Source organism: Alosa pseudoharengus, unplaced genomic scaffold (assembly GCF_046254945.1).
Source record: "Alosa pseudoharengus isolate Yale_2024_CS ecotype anadromous, Long Island Sound unplaced genomic scaffold, YU_APseudo_1.1 YU_APseudo_1.1_scf_4, whole genome shotgun sequence".
In the NCBI taxonomy this organism is placed as follows: domain Eukaryota; kingdom Metazoa; phylum Chordata; class Actinopteri; order Clupeiformes; family Clupeidae; genus Alosa; species Alosa pseudoharengus.
The window spans coordinates 14,631,732-14,655,760 of NW_027468774.1; the positions used below are offsets into that span (position 1 = coordinate 14,631,732).

At 43.2% G+C, this 24,029-nt stretch overlaps 1 protein-coding gene across 1 annotated transcript; it reads left to right on the forward strand.

The window, feature by feature from the left end:
- Positions 1-428: 428 nt before the first annotated feature.
- tmem184a (transmembrane protein 184a) lies at positions 429-22,813 on the forward strand. Its single transcript, XM_076264931.1, has 9 exons — positions 429-967; positions 1,299-1,532; positions 6,673-6,838; positions 8,536-8,626; positions 9,142-9,217; positions 10,690-10,781; positions 11,378-11,547; positions 12,808-13,008; positions 22,433-22,813. The coding sequence occupies exons 2-9, from the start codon at positions 1,299-1,301 to the stop codon at positions 22,672-22,674; spliced, it is 1,272 nt and encodes a 423-aa protein (XP_076121046.1). The 5' UTR covers positions 429-967; the 3' UTR covers positions 22,675-22,813.
- Positions 22,814-24,029: the final 1,216 nt, after the last annotated feature.

Sequence of the window (24,029 nt, forward strand, 5' to 3'; positions counted from 1 at the left end):
ATGTCACTCACTGGTCAAGAAAAGCAACTGTTACATCAAAAAATGTATAACCACATGCTCTCATTGATTGTATGATTGCACTATTTGTGGTATGCAGGCATTGTACAACGGGGGCCCCATATCCAGTATTCACAGAATCATCACATATCCAGTTCATAACAACAATTAAATTAGATATAGTCACCCACAAATGAAACATAGGGCACTTGTTTTATTGAGCAGGTCTTGCATAGAAGCCATAATAAGGCCATATCTGTGTATTATTTTAAATTTTAGGCTATGGTATGTTTATTTTTTCTTCACACAGGATGTTAGTGTGCCATGGGACATTTTAAGTGTCAAAAGTGTGCCGTGGCACAAAAAAGGTTGAAAAACACTGCATTAGCCCTCTAAGCTTACCTTGATGTTGGCAGGTGTAGCTGCTCGTGTCAGTGACGTCACATGATGAAGGCTAAGTACAAGTCACATGATTCGGGCGTCAGTCTGTTGTGTGCACCTGCCCGATGTTTAGCCTAGATGGTGTCAACAAAGTTTAAGATATTAACCTTGCAATGGACTATAACAAGAATTGACATAAAGAAAAGTTTATGAAGTCTAGGCCTAGTCTTTTGGAAGTAGATTATAGTGGGACTTTAGCGGAGTTCCTCTGGACTTCGACCTCCTTTGAACAACCTACCTGACAGGCACAACGAGGAAGTGTTGACAGTCTCATCAGTTGAACGGGAAGCCATTTCACCTATAGGCTAGCAATTGGCAACCTCACTTGTTTCCGAAGCTTACAGCTAGCGTTCGTGTGTGGCTTTCATTCTGTGAATCCTGCTCACTGAAATATTTTGGGGTAGCTTAATGTACTTGTTTACATAGTCGGCGATAATTACGGGAATATAAAAAAAGAAAAAATACTTTAAGGCCGAAAATTTCCTTTCAAAGTGGACTATTTAACTTCGAAGAACATCAGTCTATAAAGGTAAGACGTTTCCGCATATTATCCTGTTTAAACCTGTTTTTTACAGTCTATGGTTTAAACCTACCGCGCCGTTCTATGAATTGGAATCGGTAAGAAGTTACAAATGTGTAGGTGCGCGTTCAACATAGCCAAAGCTGTAGGCTACCGAACTCAATCAGATAAGCATGTCAAGGACATAACAGCCAATTAATTGGGTAGCTTACTATGTAAATTACGATAGTCTAGTTAAGAAAATAAATGTTTGACTGTGTTTGTGTATTGTCTTCTCTTTTAATGCATAAAATGGTCTGGGGTCCAGTTTATTGTCTAAAACACAATTTCCTATTTCCAGATGAACATATCTTCTGAGGACAGCATGACTACTCTACTGGATATAGTCAACAACACAGAGGCACTGTCACGTTCTTCATCAATAGTGCCAAACCTGACCGCTAAGCCTAACATGACATTGATCAGATCCGGGAATGGTACAATCCTGGGGGATCAGATCTTTTTGAACACCACCCTTGCTCAAGCACTCTCTGGAATTTTTGTGTGGTCAGCACTGCTTATCACCTGTCATCAGGTAGGCCTAAGTGATGTCTGAGGTATCTATGGGATGACCACCCACTCCTTTTAACTGTACCAGCTTTTATGGTTCACGTTTGCCTAACATTCTTTTCTTTGGGCCTGGCACAATCCATCCCTTATCTCTCTTTGATAAACTTATTTTTCACTTTCCTTGGCAACAATCCAAAGATTTTCACGTGTATCAGAGGACAGTTGAATGTATTATGTAGGCCTAAACTTCTACTTTTCTGTAGACCAGAGGAATGAGCCACATCTGAAATAAATCAGTGTTGTTTGGGTGGAGTCCATTCAGTCAATTCACTCACAGCTCAGGCAAATAAAGGCAAATAGGTAGGGGGGGGGGGGGGGGGAATCAGAGCTGTGTGTGTGGGTTTCACTGATGCCTAGGTATCGTATCCCTCTGCATTGGCCCAAATGCATGCATTCTTTTGAATGTTGGTGGAATATTACACAGTATTATACAAGCATGTTTCTGATTGAACAGCATCAGGCCCAGGCCAGACTCCTACTTCAAGTAGCCGTCCTGACCCTCCTGGATGATTAAAATGTGACTGTAAAAACATAGTTGATCACAGATCGTATATTTGAACAGTAAGAGTGTGGTGCAGGTCATCACTGTTTTTGCTTGTTATTATAACATAGGCCCATTACCGACCTTGACTTGCTGAAGTCTGTAAAGGTGATATTATTGCAGCTGATAGCAGGATAGAAACAAAGCTGTTTTGAATTGATTTGAAGTTTATGCTAATCTCACAAAGGACTTTTTACTTTTTTTTTTTATCTTGAACAAGGAACATCCTATTTTCTCCCAATGTATTAGAAACTTTGACAAATGTTACTTTTTAAAAATTGGAGTTTTGTTTATTTAAAAGTTTTATTTTGTGATATATGTCAGGAATTGCAGGTATCAGTGTTTACCTATGTTCTCTCCATGGAATGCATTTGTCTGTTTGCACTATGACTTGCTCAAACCTTAGCTATCAGCCCAACTGGAGCATGTCTTATTTTATGGTTTTATATGCTGTTGAGGCTCTGCCCTTAAACAAAGCGCAGCTGTCCTGTTCTGTGAACAGAGTTGTTTACCTTGACTTCCCTATGCAGCCACAGTATGAAATTGAATTTGAGTCAAAGGTAGCAGATGAAAGTGTATTTAATAGATTTTTTTTGGAGTTGACAGGTGGCTCCCTCCTGTGAGGCAGTCTTAACTTGTTCAGCCTCTGCGGATGAGCCAAACTGGTGTGTGCTTTATTTTTTGAACAGTATGTGTTTCAACAATTTATGCTGTCCTTTTTTTTGGTGGCCTTTCATTTTCTAGACTGGAAATGTTTTATTTTGTTTCTCCTGACCTTTCTTTTTCATTGTAAGTAACTTTTATTTATATAGCACATTTATCTATGCAACCCAAAGCGCTCTTGTGAGCAAACACACTCACTCACTCACTCACTCAAACACAATTTGTGTGTGTGTAAAGATGTAAGAGAAACTACACACACATACATAAGGGCATAGGTGTCTGTTCAGTTCAAATTCATGTAATGTGTCAATATTGTGGTTCCATGATTTGCCTTGTTGTTCAGTCACAGAGTTTGTAGAACTACTCGTGTGGTAAAGTGAGTGCTGCGAACACCTGTGTCTGTGTTGCAGTATGTGTTACAATTCAAAGACATACTTTGGAATCCATTGGCATTGCCTCATAATACACATGGGAAATGAAAAGGCCCTTGCTGTTAAATGGAATATCATTTGGAATTATGAGCATAGGAATTAGATGGGTGGAGGAACAATTATTGTGTAACCTAATTGTTCTTGTCTTTGCCTAAGTTCATCTTCTAGTAGAAATGCCTCTGGAGTGAATGGGGAATTATGTTAGCGCAAAACTGGTCAGATCTGCATTATTGGCGTGGTTTTCTTGTAGAGCGTGTAACCCTTCAGGGACGCTGAGCTGAGAGCATCCATGCAGTGTACCTCCATGGGTTATGTAACCAAGAGTTGCCAGGGTTACGTCAGTGGTGGTGAAGGGGTGTCCAGAGGAAAGATTTTTCACCACTGATTTCCCTCGCTCTGTGCTGCCCCGCAGAGCACCTGGAGGACACTTTTTGATTGCCTGAGAAGACTGCCGTTCCTTGCCTAGAATATTGAAGAGAAAATTGGGAAAAGGGCGAGAGGGGTTGGGGGGGGGGGGGGGGGGGGGAGGCAAAAGAAGGTGCCAAACAGAATTGGCTCACTTTTAGAGACGTCTGAGGACAAGATGGTTTCTTATCTGTTTCTCTCTCTCTCTTCTCCCCCTCTCTCTCTCTCTCATTCTCTCTCTCCTTCTCTCTCTCTCTCTCTCTCTATCTCACCATCTCTCCCCCTTATTGTAATTATTACTCTCGAGTTAGACAAAGGCTTGTCCCTCGCCCCTCAATCTAGGGAGAGAATGGTCCGTCTGACTACACTCTGTGTGGTGCATGGTAAACAGGCTCCCTCCTCCACAGAAACAGCAGTGGGGTTGCGTAAGGCAGGCATATGTAAATTGGACAGCGATAAAGCCACACTGGGGGGAAGGGGTGTGAGGGCATTGTTAGTATTCTACCTGTGAGCTCCTTCAAGTAGCCTTGTACAAAAACTAAATTGCCCTTGTTTGTTTGAGCCTGTCAGTATATGCATGATGGAGGAGATGATGATGATGGTGCAGGCTGTGTGCATTTTTGTCAGAGGAAGTGTGTGGTTTTGTGTGGGAGGAAACTGAGACCAAAGCAGCTGCTCACTTGTGAAGCAAGAGGGGTCTCATGGGTCCGCCCAACCCCATTGGCCCCTGTCCCACTCTGTCACTTTTGTGTTCTTTTGTAGTCATGTTGCACGGAAGCTCGGCCTAGTCTACTCCGAGGCCACCTTGCCATCGATGCATCACACAGCCTCTCTGTTTGTCTCGTGGAGGGAGGCTTGACAAAACACTAGCGCTATCTCCCCTCTCAGCTTCGCTGGCTCTCCACGGGAGCTCTTCGCCAAAGCTGCCGAACCGTTTCATTTTGCCCAGCTGTCCGGCAGCGGAATGTCAGCAGGCCCGGCCAGAACCTAAGCTGGGAGCCCAACCAGCTGAAATTAGCTTCCGTCAGACTTGGCGGGGAGGCTGCTTCTGCTAGCCGCACTGTTTTGAGTCGGCCCTTAAAGCTATTATCTGTGGTGTGCCCCCCTTCTCTCTTTCTCTCTCTTTATTTTTTTTCCCTTTCTCTCTATTTTTTTCTTTCTTTCTTTTTTTTCTTTCTCTCTCCTTTTCCTTCTCTCTTTCTTTCTCTCTGTTTTTATCTTTCTTTTTCTTTCTTTCTCTACCCCCCCCCCCCCCCCCCTTTGTCTCACGCTCTCTCTCTGGTCAGCATCTGCCTGGAGGAGTGCAATTTTTTTTAACCAGCGTAATTCAGGCGAAATGGAGGACATCGGTCTGCAGCCAGTCACACACTCCAGCTCACAGCACCACATATATCACACCTCCACCCTCACCCACAAACGGCCCTAATGGCCATGTAATCACATTGCACTGAAGTTAGTTGGTCGGGGAGGAGCAGGGATACCAGGAGAGGCCATATCCTGACCTATTTTTATCCATTATCAAATAGTACCCTAAATAATGTCACCACAGAAATGGGACTGTCTGGCGAATGATTTTATTATACAAGAGATGGATGTCATGATGGACTTTCATAATCTTATTCCGTCATGTGTGTCTGTTAGTATGTTCTAAACTTGCTGACTCTGAAGGCAACTTCTGTCTGCATGCGTCCAGACCGCTGCGCTCCTCAGACGAACGACGTCTAGCTCTACCTCCGGTACGCTCAGGCCAATCCAAACTTTTCTCATCTGTTGTTCCTCGTTGGTGGAACACACTGCCAGTTCCTACAAGGGCAGGCACATCCCTCTCCATTTTCAAAAAACTCCTGAAGACCCAGCTCTTTAGAGAACATCTCCTCTCATAGCAACACTTACAACAAGTCTTGCTGATCCTAGCACTCACCAGCCGTCTTAAACAGACACGTAACTGTTAAAAACAGCACTCACTGATGCACTTATTCTTACTGTACTTATTCTTATGTTTTTTAAATTGTCCTAATATTGTTGAGAATTGCTTTAAAACTTAAACTGTTTACCATGTTGTTAGTCGCTTTGGTTAAAAATGCGTCAGCCAAATGTAATGTAATGTAATGTAATGTGGTCTGCATGCCTTTTCCATTAAATTGGCTCTCTTTCCAACCCTGAGAAAGCTGGGTAGCAATTAAATTCAAGTAGTTTAGGATAATAGTTTTTTTTTTTCCAATTTCCAATTCCAATTTTATTTGTAAAGGACAGTGTGCAATTAAAACATAAATGTAACCATTTGATGCATTGCACAAGAGTTAGCCTTAGGCTAATTTACATCCGCAGTCCCACCTAGAATCAGCCTTGGCTAGAAATCTCAGCTATTCTGTCAGCTTGTTCATGTGATTAGAGGAAACACTTGTTTTTGTGTAGGGCCTCCTCTGGTATGACCCATCTGAGTGTGTGCACGAGGCACAGGAGCAGCTGACAGCTGTCTCTTTCCAACTGTCCCAGGAGAGGACACAAAAGGCACAGCAGATTACTGTGTGCATGAAACAAGTCTCATTTTTGTTCCTTAGACCCGTGATACAGCAGCTGAATGGAAACCTGATTAACTTCTTTTTTGCACAGTCGGGTTTGCCGTGCATTTCCATATTCACCTTCTTCTGTCGGCTCCATCCGGTCACCTCTTGACCCCTTGTCGGCAGTTTTCTCTCCATTATACAATTTAATAATAATTCATCTGCTTCACCTTTCTTATCACAGCCTGAGTTGATCCCCCTGTTTGAGCCCAAACCTTGCCTTGGGAAAATTCCAGAAGACTGTTATATTCATAGCCCTGTTTCAGTCAATCCCCTTTGGATGCATTTCCTTTAAACTGCTCAGACACAACTTAATAATTTATCACGGGCGGTTTATAGGGTAAATCAGGGATGCTCACATGCTGACTCTCTCTCTTTTACTCTCTCTCTTTCTCTAAATTTTTCATTAAAAAAAAGCTTTTAATGATGTCTGTTTCATCTCAGCCACAGCTGATCTATTTTTCCTGCCCTATCTGCCTGTTTTTTGTTTTGGTCTCCCAGATCTACTCCCACCTGAGATCGTATACCACGCCTAATGAGCAGCGCTACATCATCCGCATCCTCTTCATCGTGCCCATCTACGCCTTCGACTCGTGGCTCAGCCTCCTCTTCATCGGTAACGACCAGTACTACGTCTACTTCGACTCCATCCGAGACTGTTATGAAGGTAAAGTCATTCAGCCATCCCTGGCGTCTCTGCCTGTCTTGGTCCAGCTCTCAGAAGCATCACCATTAGCCAAAGTTAGTACTGTTATAACATGTATTTAAGTAGGCTCAGTGCTCTATGTGCATGGAACTTCAAGTGGTGGTGTTGCACCACACTTTACCAGTTAAGTCACTGGAGTGACCACACGATTGTGTATACACCATACACTGCTTGCCCCCGACAAGCGGGCTAGTTGCTGTCTAGACCACAATAGCTAAGGGTGGAGAAGGGAGGAACTCAAATGAGGATTGGAGGGGCATCAGGGTTCTTTTGTGCAACAGTGCAAAAACAAGAGGGCTATGCAGACAGTGGAACTGACCCAACCTGTTTGTCCCCTCCCATCTTCCCAGTGCTTTTTCAACAGAAGAGAGCAGGGGAAAAAGGAAAATCCGATCTGTGTCACTTTGCATTCCTCCAGGTGTAATACCTGATGCTCTTACGTCATACTATGAGGAGTTGTCAAGCTACGGTTTGCCCTCATGATCTATGTTTTAACAACTTTTTAGACATTATACTGTTGTTTTATGTGGTGATCATTATTCCCCTCCCAGTCAACACGGTTAATTGAATCATATGCATATTTCCCCTGTTTTTTGTTTGTTTGTTCAACTGCATTTAACATTGTGACGTCAGGCTCTTAGTTATAGTATGGGGGAGGGAAACTAAGCGGAATGAGAATTTTGTCATAACTGAGGTGCATGGCCATAGAGATGAATACCAATGAAGCTACTAGTCACACTTAAAAAAGCAGCTTGAGCTGGCAGGAAGTGGCCTGCTTAGAATTTCACATTCAGTTCCTGAATGTAATATGTCATATTATCAGTTAGAAATAAGGAAATGGTGAAGGATACTGAGGTTGTGGAATGATTTTAATTCAAGACAGTGTTCTATGAATTTGAAGTTCTGAATATATATTGACTATCTACAAATTTAGATTTTAAAGCCATTTGTGTTAAGACATCGTCATTGGCATTGGGAAATGGTTCATGTACTTTAGTGGCCATGTACTTTGAACATGTGCAATTTAAAAAACTTGTAGTAAACAAAGGGAAGCATTTTTTCATCTTCAGTACAGTTTTTCTCATTCTCACTAAATTATTAATGTTGTCTAAATTGCTTCTTTGAATTGCCTCCCTACCACCGTTTATTGCCCTGTCACAGACAGGGATAAGGGGAAAGGAGCAGGCACAGAGCTGAATCACAAACTAAACAGATTAAGAGGGATTTGTTAAAGTGGAGAGAGCTGGAAGTTTTTTTTAAAAAAGAAAAAAGAAAACCTCTGAGGAAAATGTGCTCCTGTGATTTACTGGTTTACTGGTAGGTGAATCTCAGGAGCAGTGATGGTGCAAAACTCCTATCTGGAGAGCGAAAAGCAGACCCGTTGATGAAATGAGTCTTTATCAGTGAAGCCGTGCGTGGATTCTCCTCGAGCTTCATTTAAGCCCTCCCAAAAATAGCTCGGAGGGACTTAGGGTGGATAACCCCAGGGTGCAAAGCGTAATGAACCCTGATTGGCATTACTGCGGGAGGGCTCTGCCTGTCAGAGGCACCTGGAGTCACTGCAGCCCTGATGTGAATTTCCTGCCAGTGTTGAAGAGCACATTATGTGTGACGTGACTCCTCTTTTCTTTAGCCTGTTTTTCTCTTTCCCCTCTCAGCCTTTGTCATTTACAACTTCTTGAGCCTGTCCTTTGAGTACCTGGGGGGAGAGAGTGCCATCATGGCCGAGATTCGAGGGAAGCCCATTCAGTAAGTATCACCCTGTTTCCTCTTTCCCTTCATGGCTATGAAATCAGCTACTATGTTCCCCGGGGCCCTTGACTCTGTTGTTTCTCACTGCCACAGCTACACAAGGAAATGCCCCACCCATGTCATAAGATATTTTTATCACTGCATGTAAGAACGCCACTCTGCTTCAGTTTGTTTGATTAGAAGTGGGAGTGTCTTCTTACTGTATGTAATCACTTTCAACCTTTAGGTGTCAGCTCTGGCACTCTAGACTGATGTTAATCTAACTGCCTCATGCAAAATAGGCTTTATTGAGTATGTAGCCAAGCAAGGTATTTATGACAAGGAAGCATTCATCACTCCTTTTACCTGGATGAAATTGGTGTGACTAGCAAATGCCAAATGAGTAGAAATATTTGTATGATCCAAATAATTGTTTTATGTAAAAGAATTTTGAGCTCTTGTTCAAAAGTATTTTAAGTAAAAGTATTTATTTACAATGTTCTGTAATGTTGTGTATTATCCTGTACTTGTAGGTCTAGCTGCTTATACGGCACTTGCTGTTTGGTGGGAACGAGTTATTCCATTGGGTTTCTGCGGTTCTGCAAACAGGTAGGCTCCTCGAGCATATCCCAATGTGGCTTCACTGCATATTCCCCCGGTCCTTTAGAAGAGCAGCCTGACTTTTCTCCTTTCTCTTGCTTTAATGAAATACCCCGAGACGTTGAATGAAAGTTCAAAGAAAGTTTATTTTTGTTCTTATTGTTGTTCCTTCCCCTCTCATTTTGACTGAAGGAAAACTGAATTGAGTTGTTTTGACAGGCTGACAGGTTTAGGAATTGTCTTCCCACATTTTTCTCAAAGATTCACTTTTTGTATAGAGATCCTTTTATGAATTCAGTAATAAAACATGGGAGATTGAAAGGGATACAGACCAGGTGAAAAAGGCAGTTACTTGTAAACACTATGAAATAATCTGAGCTGCCAGACAGGTTGTGTCTACCCTCTGTCTGGGCAGCCCTCACCGAGCCAGTCTAACACCGATGGAAATTGGATCGGAGAGCAATACGCACTCCAAAACCTCGTGCAGACTGTGAAATGAACATTTATTGAAATGGAAACCCATAAACATTTGGCTTTCTGTGGACGAGATGCCCGTGTGCAGTATTTTTAGCCCCTGCACCAGGCCCTCTCTTCTCATAGTGTGCTGAAATGGACCGAAACTGTTTTGATTACATGCTGACACTCTCTGCAGAGACCGAAAGCAAGAACACAGTTATGTTTTACCATTACATCACATTTCCATTGTTAAAGCATTCTTTGAGAGATCTAGTTATCAGAGCTGAGGTGCTCATCTGTGTCTCGATAATAGCTTAACCCCAGTAAGACGTCATTACTCCTTCAGTTGTGTTATGGTAGCCTCCACGTGAAGGGCCAATTGGTGTGAAATGCCTGTCTGCCTGTCTCACTGTGTTTGGGGCTATACAGAGAGAGAGGGGGGAGGGGAGGGGGTATTGGGGCTATACAGAGAGAGAGGGGGGAGGGGAGGGGGTATTGGGGCTATACAGAGAGAGAGGGGGGAGGGGAGGGGGTATTGGGGCTATACAGAGAGAGAGAGGGGGGAGGGGAGGGGGTATTGGGGCTATACAGAGAGAAAGAGAGGGGGGGGAGGGGAGGGGGTATTGGGGCTATACAGAGAGAGGGGGGGGAGGGGAGGGGGTATTGGGGCTATACAGAGAGAGAGGGGGGAGGGGAGGGGGTATTGGGGCTATACAGAGAGAGAGGGGGGGGAGGGGAGGGGGTATTGGGGCTATACAGAGAGAGAGGGGGGAGGGGAGGGGGTATTGGGGCTATACAGAGAGAGAGGGGGGAGGGGAGGGGGTATTGGGGCTATACAGAGAGAGAGGGGGGAGGGGAGGGGGTATTGGGGCAATACAGAGAGAGAGGGGGGAGGGGAGGGGGGGTATGGTTGCAGGCAGCTCAAACAGTCATCATTATTCTCCTCACTGACTCACACTCCCCACCCCTCCCTCACACCTTCCCTTTCTTCCCTCTCTCTTCTCTTTCTCACTGTTGTCATTCAGGCTACCCTTCAGTTCTGCGTGGTGAAACCCATCATGGCCGTCATCACCATCCTCTTGCAGGCCTTTGGCAAGTACCACGACGGAGACTTTAAGTGAGCAAAGCCCATTTTCATTTTCATTTTCACGTCCACTCCACTTCAGTGCACCACCATCCACCTCTGTTTTTCTTTCGCCCATGCTGTGCTCCCTCTTTAGGGTTAGACTGCAAATTTGTATTCATGTCTCCATTATAAGCCGCCACTGTGAGGACGTAAAGGTCGCGCCCGGGCTATTTTAGGAGTGTTGAGTACACCCCAGGAGGGCTCCCGTTCTGTGGGAGTGGTGATGAGGCTGGCGTGTGCGTAGAGCGCTCCTCCACTCCTTTCAGGACGGCTGACAAATGACAGGGACACTGTAGAGCCATCGATGGGCTGCTTACTCTCGCCCTGTCCCCCGTCCCTGTGGACTTTGAAGGTGGGTGCCGGTAAAGGTCGACGTGAATGTTTTATGCCATTTCCTCTCTCTCTGTCTGTCTATCTCTTTTTTTTCTCTCTCTCTCTCTCTCTCTCTCTCTCTCTCTCTCTCTCTCTCTCTCTCGCTCTCTCTCTCACTCACTCCCCCCTCCCTATCTATCTATCTCTATCTATCTATCTATCTATCTATCTATCTCTCTGTCTCCTTTCCTCTCTCTCTATCTCTCTCTCTGCAGTGTGACAGGTGGCTACCTCTACATCACCATCATCTACAACTTCTCGGTCAGCCTGGCATTGTATGCACTCTTCCTCTTCTTCTTCGCCACCAGTGACCTGCTGCGGCCCTACGAGCCCGTGCTCAAGTTCCTCACTATCAAATCGGTCATCTTCCTCTCCTTCTGGCAAGGTTTGTGCTGGACTACAGCCTTTCTGTCGGCTCCTCTGAAGGACACTGCCCACTCGCATTGATATTCAGTCAGTCATTCATTCATGGTCCTTATCCAAAGTTGGCACATAGCATTCAAAATACAGTGGTGGTGGTGATCATATTTATAATATAATAGCTCAATTTTCTAGCAGGACAGTGAAGGAGACTGACTCAAAGTCTAGGACCATCTCTAAAAATATATCTGTTTTAATGAATCCTAAGTTGGTAGTGCTATCTCAAAATATTATTTTAACAGTTCAGTTAAAGGATTTTGGATCAATGATCAAAGAGTTAACTAGCATTCTTCAGATGGACAAATCTGAAGAAACAGTAGAATATTTAACTTTAAATGAGTTTAACTTTTATTGTTTAACTAGGTTAATGAAACATGTAATACTTAAAATCAGAGTTGTGTATGTGTGAAGCTCTTCTAACTGTCAGTAAATGAACCTATTAACTTCACATTATTGCATTTTCATGCTTATTATAGAGCGTAAATAGTTCTGATAGTCCAACAGAATAGCAATTCATTTTTAAAAAATCACTGTTTATAATGTGATGAGGTTAGAAGTAAAACATGTAGGAATCGATCATTTTTATTTGGCCAACAACGTACAAAAATTTCAGACATGCAGAAACCTCAAACCTTATCAGGCGGGGTACAAAGTTTGTATTTGTAGGTCTGTTAATATTTAACAGTTTGCATCTAACTGCATCCTGGTGGGGATATATTGATTTCTTCAGGTAGCTTTGATGTGTGTTGTTCTCTCTTTTCATTTCTCGGGTAATGCAGATTTTTCTGATGAAGCCTGTTTTTTTTATGTAAAGATATTGAAAAGTCATCTTAAATACAGCACGTAAAGTGGAACTACAGTAATATGATTATTTTAGCAGTGCTATAATGACATGGTTCGTTAGAGGCCAGTAAAAGAAGTTTCAGTAGGTATGTAGCAAATATTCAACAATGATATCTGCCACTGATATCTGCCACTGATATCTGCCATTGTATTGTAAACACAGTAGCATCATGTATTTGTCAGTTACTCTAAACAAAGCCAGTTTAAAGTAGAGATGGTAAACACAGTACCATCATGAATTTGTCAGTTACTCTAAACAAAGCCAGTTTAAAGTAGAGATGGTAAACACAGTAGCATCATGTATTTGTCAGTTACCCTAAATAAAGCCAGTTTACAGTAGTTAGTAACGTCAGTGCTGTGTTGTGTCCACCACCCAACACAGGCATGGTTCTGGCTATTCTGGAGCGCTGTGGCGTCATCTCAAATGCGCTGGTGATCAACGGCCATGAGGTGGGAGCAGGCACTGTGGCGGCCGGCTGGCAGAACTTCATCATCTGCATAGAGATGTTCTTCGCCGCCATCGCCCTCCGCTACGCCTTCACCGACAGTGTCTACCAGCAGAAGAAGGAAACCGATGCCATACGTATGTTCTCATCAAGTCCTACAAGCCTACTTTAACACCTACATGAACTGAAACCGTTTAGCACTGACATCCTAGGGAAGGGAATATGGAAAACCGTGAAGATCAAACTGTGAAAGTATAATATTTCAGAATTGTACATGTTTAGTACCTCAGAGCATTGTTCTCAGTGTTAGCAACAGGTACCTAATGCCAGGGAGAGGTTCTGCTAAATCTTTTGTGTGTGAAAATACACAGTGGTCTGCCCATACATTTTGCATAATGCTTAACTACTTAATTACTAACTTAGATACTTTATTGATCCCCAGGGGAAATTCAAGAACTTTTGCATTATGCAAAAGCTTTCAAACACAAAAGACTCCTTGAATCTAAAGCTTTAGTTTCCATCATTTTTTTTTCTTTTAATTTTGTAAATATGGGCCACACATGTGGTGTTAGGAGACATCTCGCATGGTGACTGTGTGAATGGGAAAGGTGAGAAGGGAGCCTTTTTGAAAAGAAACAGGAGCTGTGTGCGCTAAGCGCAACCTTAGCCAATAAGATGGAGGCAGGAAGCTCCCCAGGGCCTCTCTCACACTCCAGCGTGTGGATCTGTCTCTCACACACACAGACACACACACACCAACAGACACTCTTCAACATGCTAAGCCAGCTGGGAAACCATGACAGTGATATGGCCCCGTGTTTACTGAGTAACTGTGAGGTCTGTGGTCTCACCTCAGATCCTGTGTCGGTGAAGATCTCCATTTTCCCTTGTCTTTGTCTCTGTTTTTTTTAGGCCTGTATATCTGCAGGGATAGGGCATGCACAGAAAAAACATAGAGGAGGTGTTTTTTTTTTCTTTCTCAGAACAAAGTGTTCTCATCTTTCATTTCGATTGACTGAATGCTCCTGTCCCCGCTTTCCCCCTCTCCTTTCTCTTGCGGATCAAAGGTTCTCCTGACAAAATGAATCAGTAATATTTCACGCTTGGCACTTTTCAGGCCTGTGCACAGGACATTTAGATTTCATTTGTGACCAGTTTTCAGTGCTAATATCAGGGTGGCCACTGAATGTTAAACACTGCATTAGATCTATTATCTATTATGATTCTTGTAAGGCGGTAGACAAAACTCAGCTGAAACACTTGAAGTGAAGTGTGCCATCTTTGTGAGCTCTGCCTTTTTGAATGTAAATTGGCAGTCACAGTAGGACACTCGCTTTCATAGCCTCCTCTGTTAAAATATTAGAAAGAGTCGCGCTTCAAGTGGGGCTGTGTAGTGGAATGTATTTTTTTTTAAATACCAAATACCCTCATTTTTAATGTATCTAAGTAAACTAAAAAATAACTCAAACTTTTTTGTACCAAACATTTAGCCTATTAAATCTCTAATAAAGCTATTATGGAATATAACACACCAGAAAACGGTTCAAAAGTTCTAAACAGGCAAAGTTATGAGCAGGGATGGATTAATGGTTGAATTCAGGGGCCCAAGTGTTCAGGGATGCCTGAAGCCCAAGCCTCTGTGTGAAGTTGTTGCTATGTTCTCCACCCCTGATATCTGAATAGGGCCCCTCAGTCAAATAACATAATATGTTATTTGACTGAGGGGCCCTATTCAGATATGTTATGTCAGTTATGTGATATGTCTTAATAGGGCTCCTACATCCTATACCATGGGTTATATGATTCACCCTGATATCTAAACGGGGATAACAATTCTGTGGTTGATGTTTTTAGTAAGGTCCCACCTTTGAAAGTTAGAATATCTTACTAACACAGATATATAAAAAAAACATATAAAACTTCTCTAACACACAATGATCTGGCCATTAAATAGCCTTAGTTGCTGAAATGGCTTTAAATTAAACAAACAAACAAACATATCTAAATGGGGCCCCTCAGTAAAATAACACGGGTCACGCTACAGTATCATGCTTTGTAATTGCTGTCTTTTTTCACAGCAAGATGCCTTAAATGTGTTGATGTTAAATTTGTAAGTCTGTGCAAAGAAATTGTCCATTTCTTTGCACAATACTTGCCAGAAGTCATAATTTAAGGAGTTATTGACTTATTGCCTCAATCCAGCAGTGGTGCTTGATACTGTTAAAATTTACTGGTACAATTTTAAGGTACAAAAAACTCTTTGGTGTTGCTTTAAGGCTTGAACACATTGCATGTGTTGCATCTGCGGGACGGCTCCGTTCTGTGTTGATTTTAATTTACGTTGAAGCCATGATTTCATGTTAACAGGTTACCGCAGCCACAGTGTCTACGCCGTATCCGCATAATTTTTTTCCCTTCATGCGAGTGGTTCTGTACAGAAATACATTGAAAAGACCAGTTGATAGCCATAATTTGTAAGGGGAAATGGAACCTACATGTGTGCTATAAATTGTGCCCAAATGTCTGCTTACAGGCCTATTCCGGTTGTGTAACGGTAGCTAGCTGGTACATAGCTATGCAGTATGTACGCTGTGTAAACTTCCTTAAGAGTTGTGCTAGTAAGAGAGCTAGCTGTCTGGGCCTTTAGCTTGATTGTTAGCACGCTCGACTCCTGAATCCAATGTGCTGCTGTTTGTGAGTTTGAGACCGGCAAGTGCAGGCCTGAGCCGCACAAATCAACTGAGGCCGTGATCAGATCGGAGTGAGAGGTATACGTATAGATCCCATGGCAGTTATCATTAAAAGTAGTTCCCCAGTGTCCTGGCTAAATTCCCAACCTGGCTCATTCAATCTGGCCCCCTAATCATCCCCCACTGTAATTGGCTAATTCAGTCCCTCACTCTTCAACTGAAGCTGGTGTGTGGTGAGTGTTCTGGCGCATAATGGCTGCCGTGCATCACCCAGGTGGGTGCTACACATTGGTGGTGGTCAGTGAGGTCCCCTCTTCCCGCTTTGAAGCGCTTTGAGTGTTGAGAAAAGTGCTATATAAATGTAACGTGTTGTTCTTGTTGTAATGCTATCATTGTGACTTACTACCTTAGCTACTGTCCGTAGCTAACATTATTTAACTTTTGGATCTAATGTTTAGCTGGAAATACAATACTGGAAATTTAGATGAAGGACCAGTATTTGCCTTTTTATTTTACTCAATTTTAAAATAATTATCAGCCTATATAAACGCAGATACCGATAGATCGGCTAATATTAGCACACTGATTCATCAGTCAGGCTCTAGTTGTGAGCCTGCTCAAACTACACAAAAAATCGGACAGACCTGATTCAAAAGTTTGTCAGATCCAACTGATTCTGGGCTAAAATCAGGTCAAAATCGCAGTGTCTGCTTGGCATAAGTCAGCACCAATGGGCTTCCATGCATCATTTAGTGCTTTTATGATGTCATCACATAGATGTCTCACAGAGAGTATTTTTGAAATATAAAAATACACACCAAGAGTCATTTTCTTCAACCCAATAAAATACAAATTACATAATAGTATTATGTATTTGAAATACATGTATCAGAAATACTGCCCATCCCTGGCTGTGTGCAATATAAAAATCAGTGGCACGTGATTTTATTGCAGAAAGCTCCATTTCTGACTGTAAATGGAGGCCCCTGGTCTGTGTATGAAAGTCAGCAGGACCCTGGCCTCACACTGAGGTTAGAGAGTGAAAAGGTGCCAATAAAAGTGCAGCACACTCCATTACCGACATCCTCTTACTTATTTTGTATTATATTTTTTTACTACCCCACACACCAACACAGAACTCTTTCGCCGTCACCCATGTCTATTACGATTCAGTCCTGTCTTTGTTGACACCGTAAAAAAAACAAAAAAAAAAGTCCATTGTTTACAAAAAAATTGTCATGTGGTTCTCTGCACCAGCGGTGTGCAGAAGCAAACACTAGAGTGTATCAGGCTGATGTGTGGCAGGCTGAGGAGAGCTGCTGGGCCTGTGGCCTTCTCCTGGCTGCAAGTGTCAGTATGGCATGTCGATGGGCTCCTCTGTAACCCTGGAGGTCTGCGAGCACCCCCGGGTGGGCCTTTGTAAAGCAGGAGTGCTTCAGGGAGGCTGGTGTAGGAGCTCAGAAGAGCATAGCAGATCAGAGTGTGCTCTGAAGCTGGGGCTTACGGTTCCCCTGACCTCACCTGGATGGCCCTGTATGCCCTGCCACTGACCCAGAAACAGGCCGCGATTACACTCTGTCTGTGTGTGTGTGTGTGTGTGTGTGTGTGTGTGTGTGTGTGTGTGTGTGTGTGTGTGTGTGTGTGTGTGTGTGTGTGTGTGTGTGTGTGTGTGTGTGTGTGTGTGTGTGTGTGTGTGCGCTGACGTGTAGGCTGTTGTACTTGTGTGTGTAGCGTACTTTTGCATGTGTGCGTGTGTTCCTGACTCTTCACAGGGCTAAGCCTCAGGGCCCTGGGGACGTGGTAGACAGCTGTGTGTGTTTTGAGCCCCTCAGGAGGAAAGCAGGGAGCTGGAGGTGTCTCCTCTGCTCCCTCTCTCACTCCCACTCTCATTCATCAGCAAGGGAAATGGACAACACTGCTGAGAGAGACGAGCTCATCAACCTGCCTAATGCAGACCCCTGCTGATGGGCTGATGAGCTTTTTTATGAGACAGAAGAGGAAGAAGAGATAAACAATCAGAAGGGAAGTACAGCCAAGGGAGAACGAGAGAGGAAGAGAGACAGAGAGAGATAAAGGGAGGGAGAAGGGGGGGGGGGGGGGGGGGGAACGTCAATGGATAACTTCCCTCTTGTTGCTGAGCATGAATGTTCCTGCCGGTCATAAACAAACCGTGTGTGTGTGTGTGTGTGTGTGTGTGTGTGTGTGTGTGTGTGTGTGTGTGTGTGTGTGTGTGTGTGTGTGTGTGTGTGTGTGTGTGTGTGTGTGTGTGTGTGTGTGTGTGTGTGTGTGTGTGTGTGTGTGTGTGTGTGTGTGTGTGTGTGTGTGTGTGTGTGTGTGTGTGTGTGTGTGTGTGTGTGTGTGTGGCACTGCTGATGATGTTTGTGTGTGCATGGAGCTGGGTCATGTAGCAGATTTGCCTCTGGGTGAAGCGTGTGCACGGAGGTGAGCAGAATGAAAAGGTTAGTGTGAGGTCACCGCTCCAGTCCTCTCCTCTCCACTACGCTCTGCTCTGTCGTCGTCACAGAGGAAGCACTTTATAGCATCTCCAGAAATATCAGGCCGATGAGTACAGCTGGCTATTTTTTACTCGAGTCATCATCCTTCCTGAACTAACACGGCTTAAAATGGGGGAATATGTTGTTGTTGCTTCTGTTGTTGTTGTTATTTTTGTATATTTGTAGAAATGCTTTTTCATATATATATATATATATATATGGGGATATTTTCATGTCTTCTGACAGAAGATAAAGTAGATAAGTGCTGAGAGATGATGTAATGAGACCTTTTCTTATTAGACTGACAGATTAGATTTTGTGAAATATTACTCCTGTCTAAGCTGTCTATTCTCAGGACTTGAGAGATAACTTAACACGATCAGAATTGATTAGGACTGCATACAGAATGGGAAACGCTTATCATTCTCTCAGCAGCTGCATTTGTATTCTTTTTCTTTTTTTCTAGAAGTTCAGTACTCTTCAGGTTCCTGCATAAACTGATGTGTTGGTCTTGACCAGAAAAGCTAACTGAATATGCTCTGGGGGACCTTTTTCAGGCTAGCTGCTTCAAATAACCTAAACGTGTTATGGGTTACCCTTCTATTCCATTCTGTTCATTAAGATTAGAGAGTTCAAACTGGCATTTTAGTCAGCCCCTACACTGACACCACATCTCAGCAGAGAAAATAAGTGGGTTGGTTGATTGATTGATTGATTGATTGATTGATTGATTGATTGATTGATTGATTGATGAATGAATGGACTACTACAGAACATGCATCTCGTTTATCTCACATAATGAATAGGAATATGAAAATACATACATGTAATGGTTCTCAACAAGGTGGTCAGGACCCCCAAGGGAGCCTCAGAGAGCTGCAAGGGGGACCTTAAGATGATGGTGCATTATTTCAAATAATATGCCTAATTTTTTAATTCATCCATTGAAACACATACAATTAGCCTGGCATTGCTAGACTCGAATTCTAATGAATTTTAATCTAATCTTTGGATTTGATTATGGGGGATGTTCAACCGATACAGGGGAAAAATGCCTCTGCACGCAATTTGATAGACTCAGAGCAATGAAATTAAATATGTGAATCCTGCAGGGAGAACGAAAAAAAAAAACTTGATAAATGCTTTAATCACTGTTTTCTGTTTGTCTCGAGGGTGGCCTCCCCCTTGCTCGGTCTGAAGCTCTTTTCCTTTTCTTTGCGTCTTCCGTCAAGGGTTTTAGCTGCTTCTTCGCCGGCTCTGCCATTATTCACACGTTTGCAACAATCTCTAGTGTTTAGTTAGCCTGCCTCTGTGCTGTAAACTGATCCTGCTTCGGTCAGCGGGTAGGATACACTGAACTTGCAAGTGGGATATTCTTCCTACAGGCAGTAGGGGCGGGCGAGAGAGCCTTCATTCGCCCCGTAATGAGTCATTTAACCATATACCGACTTACGAAGATGATTAATTAACACGAAGAAGTTGCCTGGTGTCCCTTTAATAATATTTGCAACTTGAGATATTGGATCATAAACCCAAAATGGCGGATGATCGTGGTCATGACCCTACAACCTCTGGGATATCAGTTAGTTCATTTTATTCTACATGGTATATGCAGGTAAAAAAAAAAATATCATTAAGTATGTTGTAGGGATCACTTTTATCAAAGTTTTATCAATATAAGTTTTGTACTTTTTTCCCTATGATTGAAAATGTAACTGTACACTGTAGTGGACGTCATGCACCAATGGGTATATTTGATTATGAGGACCACATATGTAAATTTCATAAAATAGCTTCAAATTAATAATGTTATGACATATTTACTATCTAAATCTTATTCAAAACAAAATTGTGAATTGTGAATATGCAATATATTGTAATATGAATGTAATATTCCAGTACTAAAATGAGACAGTACAGGTGAAAGTAGGGTAAAACACGATTAACCCTCTATGGTCCACTTTGATATCCTTATGTAAAAAATATGTATTAATGTCTTAATGTTTTTGTATGTGTACATTTAGTGACTGTACACCTATCAGCCTGTGGTGGTGTTGAGCTAAGGGTTGCTGGTAGGGGATGTGGAATATGAGAGGTTGAAATGTACTTTCTGCGATAATAGGCAGGGCTGAGATAATAGGCAGGACAGTCACTCTCTTACTCACTCACACACACACACACACACACACACCATTACCCTACACACACAGACACACCTTTACACACCATACCCCCCCCCCCCCCACACACACACACACACACCTATGCACGACCCCTTCCCCCATTCACACATACACATTCATAAACTGGCACACAAACACACATATGAACACACACAGGTACATCCCCCAACAAACACACCATTACACCCCCCTCCCCCCACACACACACACACACACACACACACAGGTACATCCCCCAACACACACACACACACCATTACACCCCCCCCCCCCCCACACACACACACACACACAAATATACCATAACCCCACACACATACATACACCACTCTCCCTTCCCCACACACACCATTTCACTATACACCCCTCACCCCCCCCCCCCCCCACACACACACATAGGTACCCCTCCCCCCAATCACACACACACCATTACCTCACACACACAAACAAACCTTTACCCCCCCCCCCCCCCCACACACACACACACACCATCCATACTTCCTCCCATACACCTACACACGACCCCCTCCCCCATTCATATACACAAACTGGCACACAAACACACACACAAACATGGCATGAGATGCAAGAGTAGGGCATGGAGTAGGAGATGGAGATAATGTACTTCCGAGAAGTGCAGAACTGAGTAGCGGTCATATTTTGTACCACTATGCAGTACATCTAGTTACTTTATTGTCTTAGCTAGTTTTAAGTGATGATTATAATGATGTATACATGATAAAGTGTTCATATAGCCTGTTTTAACATATAACACCTGTTTTTACATAAAAAAGGACATAAACAAAAACATTGAACTCAATTTTACCCCTTGATGAGCGGTGTCCACTACAGTGGACAGTTAAGTATTTCTGTCAAAATAATAGATATTGTAAAAAAATCAATTGGACATGTTCTAAGTCTTGTTTGGGGGTAAGAAAAAGCTTAGGGGAAAAAAATCTACCTCCATGAATTAATAATTCATGCATGAAAGGGTTAAGAATCATAGCCTTTAGGCTATCTGTGAATGCAAGGATGCTGGGCAACCACATAACAGGTTCCATGTATTCTAATAAGATGATCATGATCATTTGCCTACTGATGATTAAAGTTGTTCAGAAAAAAATGTTGCCCAAAATCAACATGAGAACGTGTCAACAACACTCAGGAACATTTCCCAGCAGCATTGTTGAAAAAGGTGCATTGTTTCATTAGCTTAAAAATGGCTGAAACGGCAAAAGCAGTTTTTAAATATGTTTGGAGGTCTAATTAGATTCAACTTTATTGTCATTGTGCAGAGTACAAGTACAGAGACAACTAAATGCAGTTGATCTAGTTGGTCTAATGAACAAGCGTGGCTAACTGCATTGGACTTTGGAGTGTGTACAGATGGAGTCATAATGGTGACAGGCAGACAGGTTATCACATCTCCTATGGGGGCCCTGTAATGTTTCACAGGCGGGTCTTTGGGGCAAAGGTTGAGAATCACTGATCTAAATCACTCCCTCACTATATGACCACTCTAAGAATTTGTCTGTAATGGCACAGTAGTAAACGTACACATCTACTCATACTCATTTCCTCATTAACTTCATTTGTGATTCAATGTAATACATGATTACACATAAAGATGTGCAAGTGAAATACATAAATAGCCATATTGGTGGGAAGGTTTTGGTTCACAGATGTCAGAAAAATAGTTATATTTGGATTAGTTAATCAACCTTTTCAAAGTGGGTTAAACACTAGGTGTTGCCTGTAAGTCGCTTCGGATAAAAGTGTCCGCTAAATTAATAAATGCATGTAAGTGAAAGAAGAAAAAAGTAAATCTGTATCTTAGTGATATATGTGAAAAGTGCCCCCCCCCCCCCCCCCCCAAAGTAACCCTTCTGAATAATTCAATTCTGATTGCAACCCTTGTGCTGCCTGAAGGTACACATGTTTGTTAATAGAGAATTGGATGGCTGCTAGTGAAATTGATTCAATTTGAGGATGTTGAGGCTGTTGCATTAATCTGTGTTTATGATTGTATTACAGATTCATTTCATGTAAAATAACGGTTTCACATGAGCTAAAATCTCCCTCACGCATTGCATATGGCATGCATGTTAACACTCCACCCCATTGATTTGTGTATGAAATGTGCCCATTCTCCTCACTGGTGTGTCTTTATCTGTGTCCCTGTCTTTGTTTTAGATAACATCGCCCCCATGCACAGCATCTCCAGTGGACTGAAGGAGACCATCAACCCTGGGGACATGGTCCAGGACGCCATCCACAACTTCTCCCCAGCGTACCAGCAGTACACCCAGCAGTCCACTCAGGAGGTGGTCCAGCCCAGTCAGAACGGCAAGCCGGGGGCCGGCAGTGCAAAGAGCGCAAAGAGCGCCAAGAAGGCTGACAAAATCATGCTGATCGCCTCCGATGATGAGTTCTAATGAGCCGGGCACCTGTAGGGAAGCGTCTTGGGCTTCCTCTGCATTAAAATCCACCAGCTGGGACGAGCAGAGGGGCTTTACCCCTCAGACTCTTTTTTTTTTATTTTATTTTGATGATGCCCCCCCAACCCCCACCCCCACCCCCACCCCCTATGTTATGCTTACTTTTAATTGACTGTACACACAGAGTTACTGACATTGTTCACATTCAAATATTTATACAAATATTTGCACAAGCATGAGACACTCTGGAGTTTGCCTTTTCTTCCGGGTTGACAGGTGCACCCGGTAACCTTGACGTGGATACGGGCTGACTGCCGATTGTCAGATGGCGGCGGGCAGACAGTGCGGATTTTGAGTGGCGTGGAACGAAACAAAGCCTGCCACGCTTCTTTTATCCCCGTCCTTTGGCCTCTCTCCGTCCGTCCGTCCATCCGTCCGTTCCTCGGCCCGATCTCTCCACCTCTCTGCCTGCCTTGGCCCTGACGGAGCGCGCGGGCGATGGAGTGTGCACTCGACTGCCTGATGGCCCATCTGTTTGTGTGCACGCCGGCTGATAAATGCGTGGCATCAGGAGTAACGAGATGCTAGGAGGCGGAGGTGGCGGCGGCGGTGGTGGCGGTGGTGATGATGCGGCCCGTTGGCTGGAACTGGCACCGCCGAGCGACAGGCTCCTTGAGTCTGGATGGTCCTTTTCTGAAGTGGCCGCTCACCAGCCCGCTACCACTGGCTCCCCCCGGTGATCTCTCAGACACACGCTGGCTTCAAAAGGAGCCTCTTCATGATATTGACTGGGGCCCTTTGGAAAACCTTTGTACTGTTAAGTGTGGCTCAAACAGGCAGAGATGAGCACTGAGTCTGGAAGATTGGTGGGGGGGGTGGAGGGGTGTCTCTGCCAGTCTCATTAAATTTCCCAGCATGACTTAATGTGTATTCAAATCAGCAGACTCTGAATTGTGTTTTTAAAGGAGTATGTATGTACAATACGTGTCACCGTGGATGGTTGTTTGGATGGTTTTGGGTACGTTGCAGAACTGACATTGTTGTGTATGCCTGACATCTCAGCAGGCTGTTGAATAAATAATTTAAGATGTAAAATTAGTGAATTCATTTTCTTTTATGCTTTTGTTTGTGTTGCACAAGTGTTATGTAGTTAAACAACACTTTATATGTTTGGAAATACAGGGCATGTTGTTTTAGTAGCTTGTGTAATGTTGTGTAGTTTAATATATGCCATATTTATCATTATTAATTCAATACCAAAGTGTTTCTGACCTAGATGGTTCAGGCCAACCATCTTGTAAAAAAGAGGTTATTTGAATACGTTGTTAATGTAGCTAGAGCATTGTATTAAG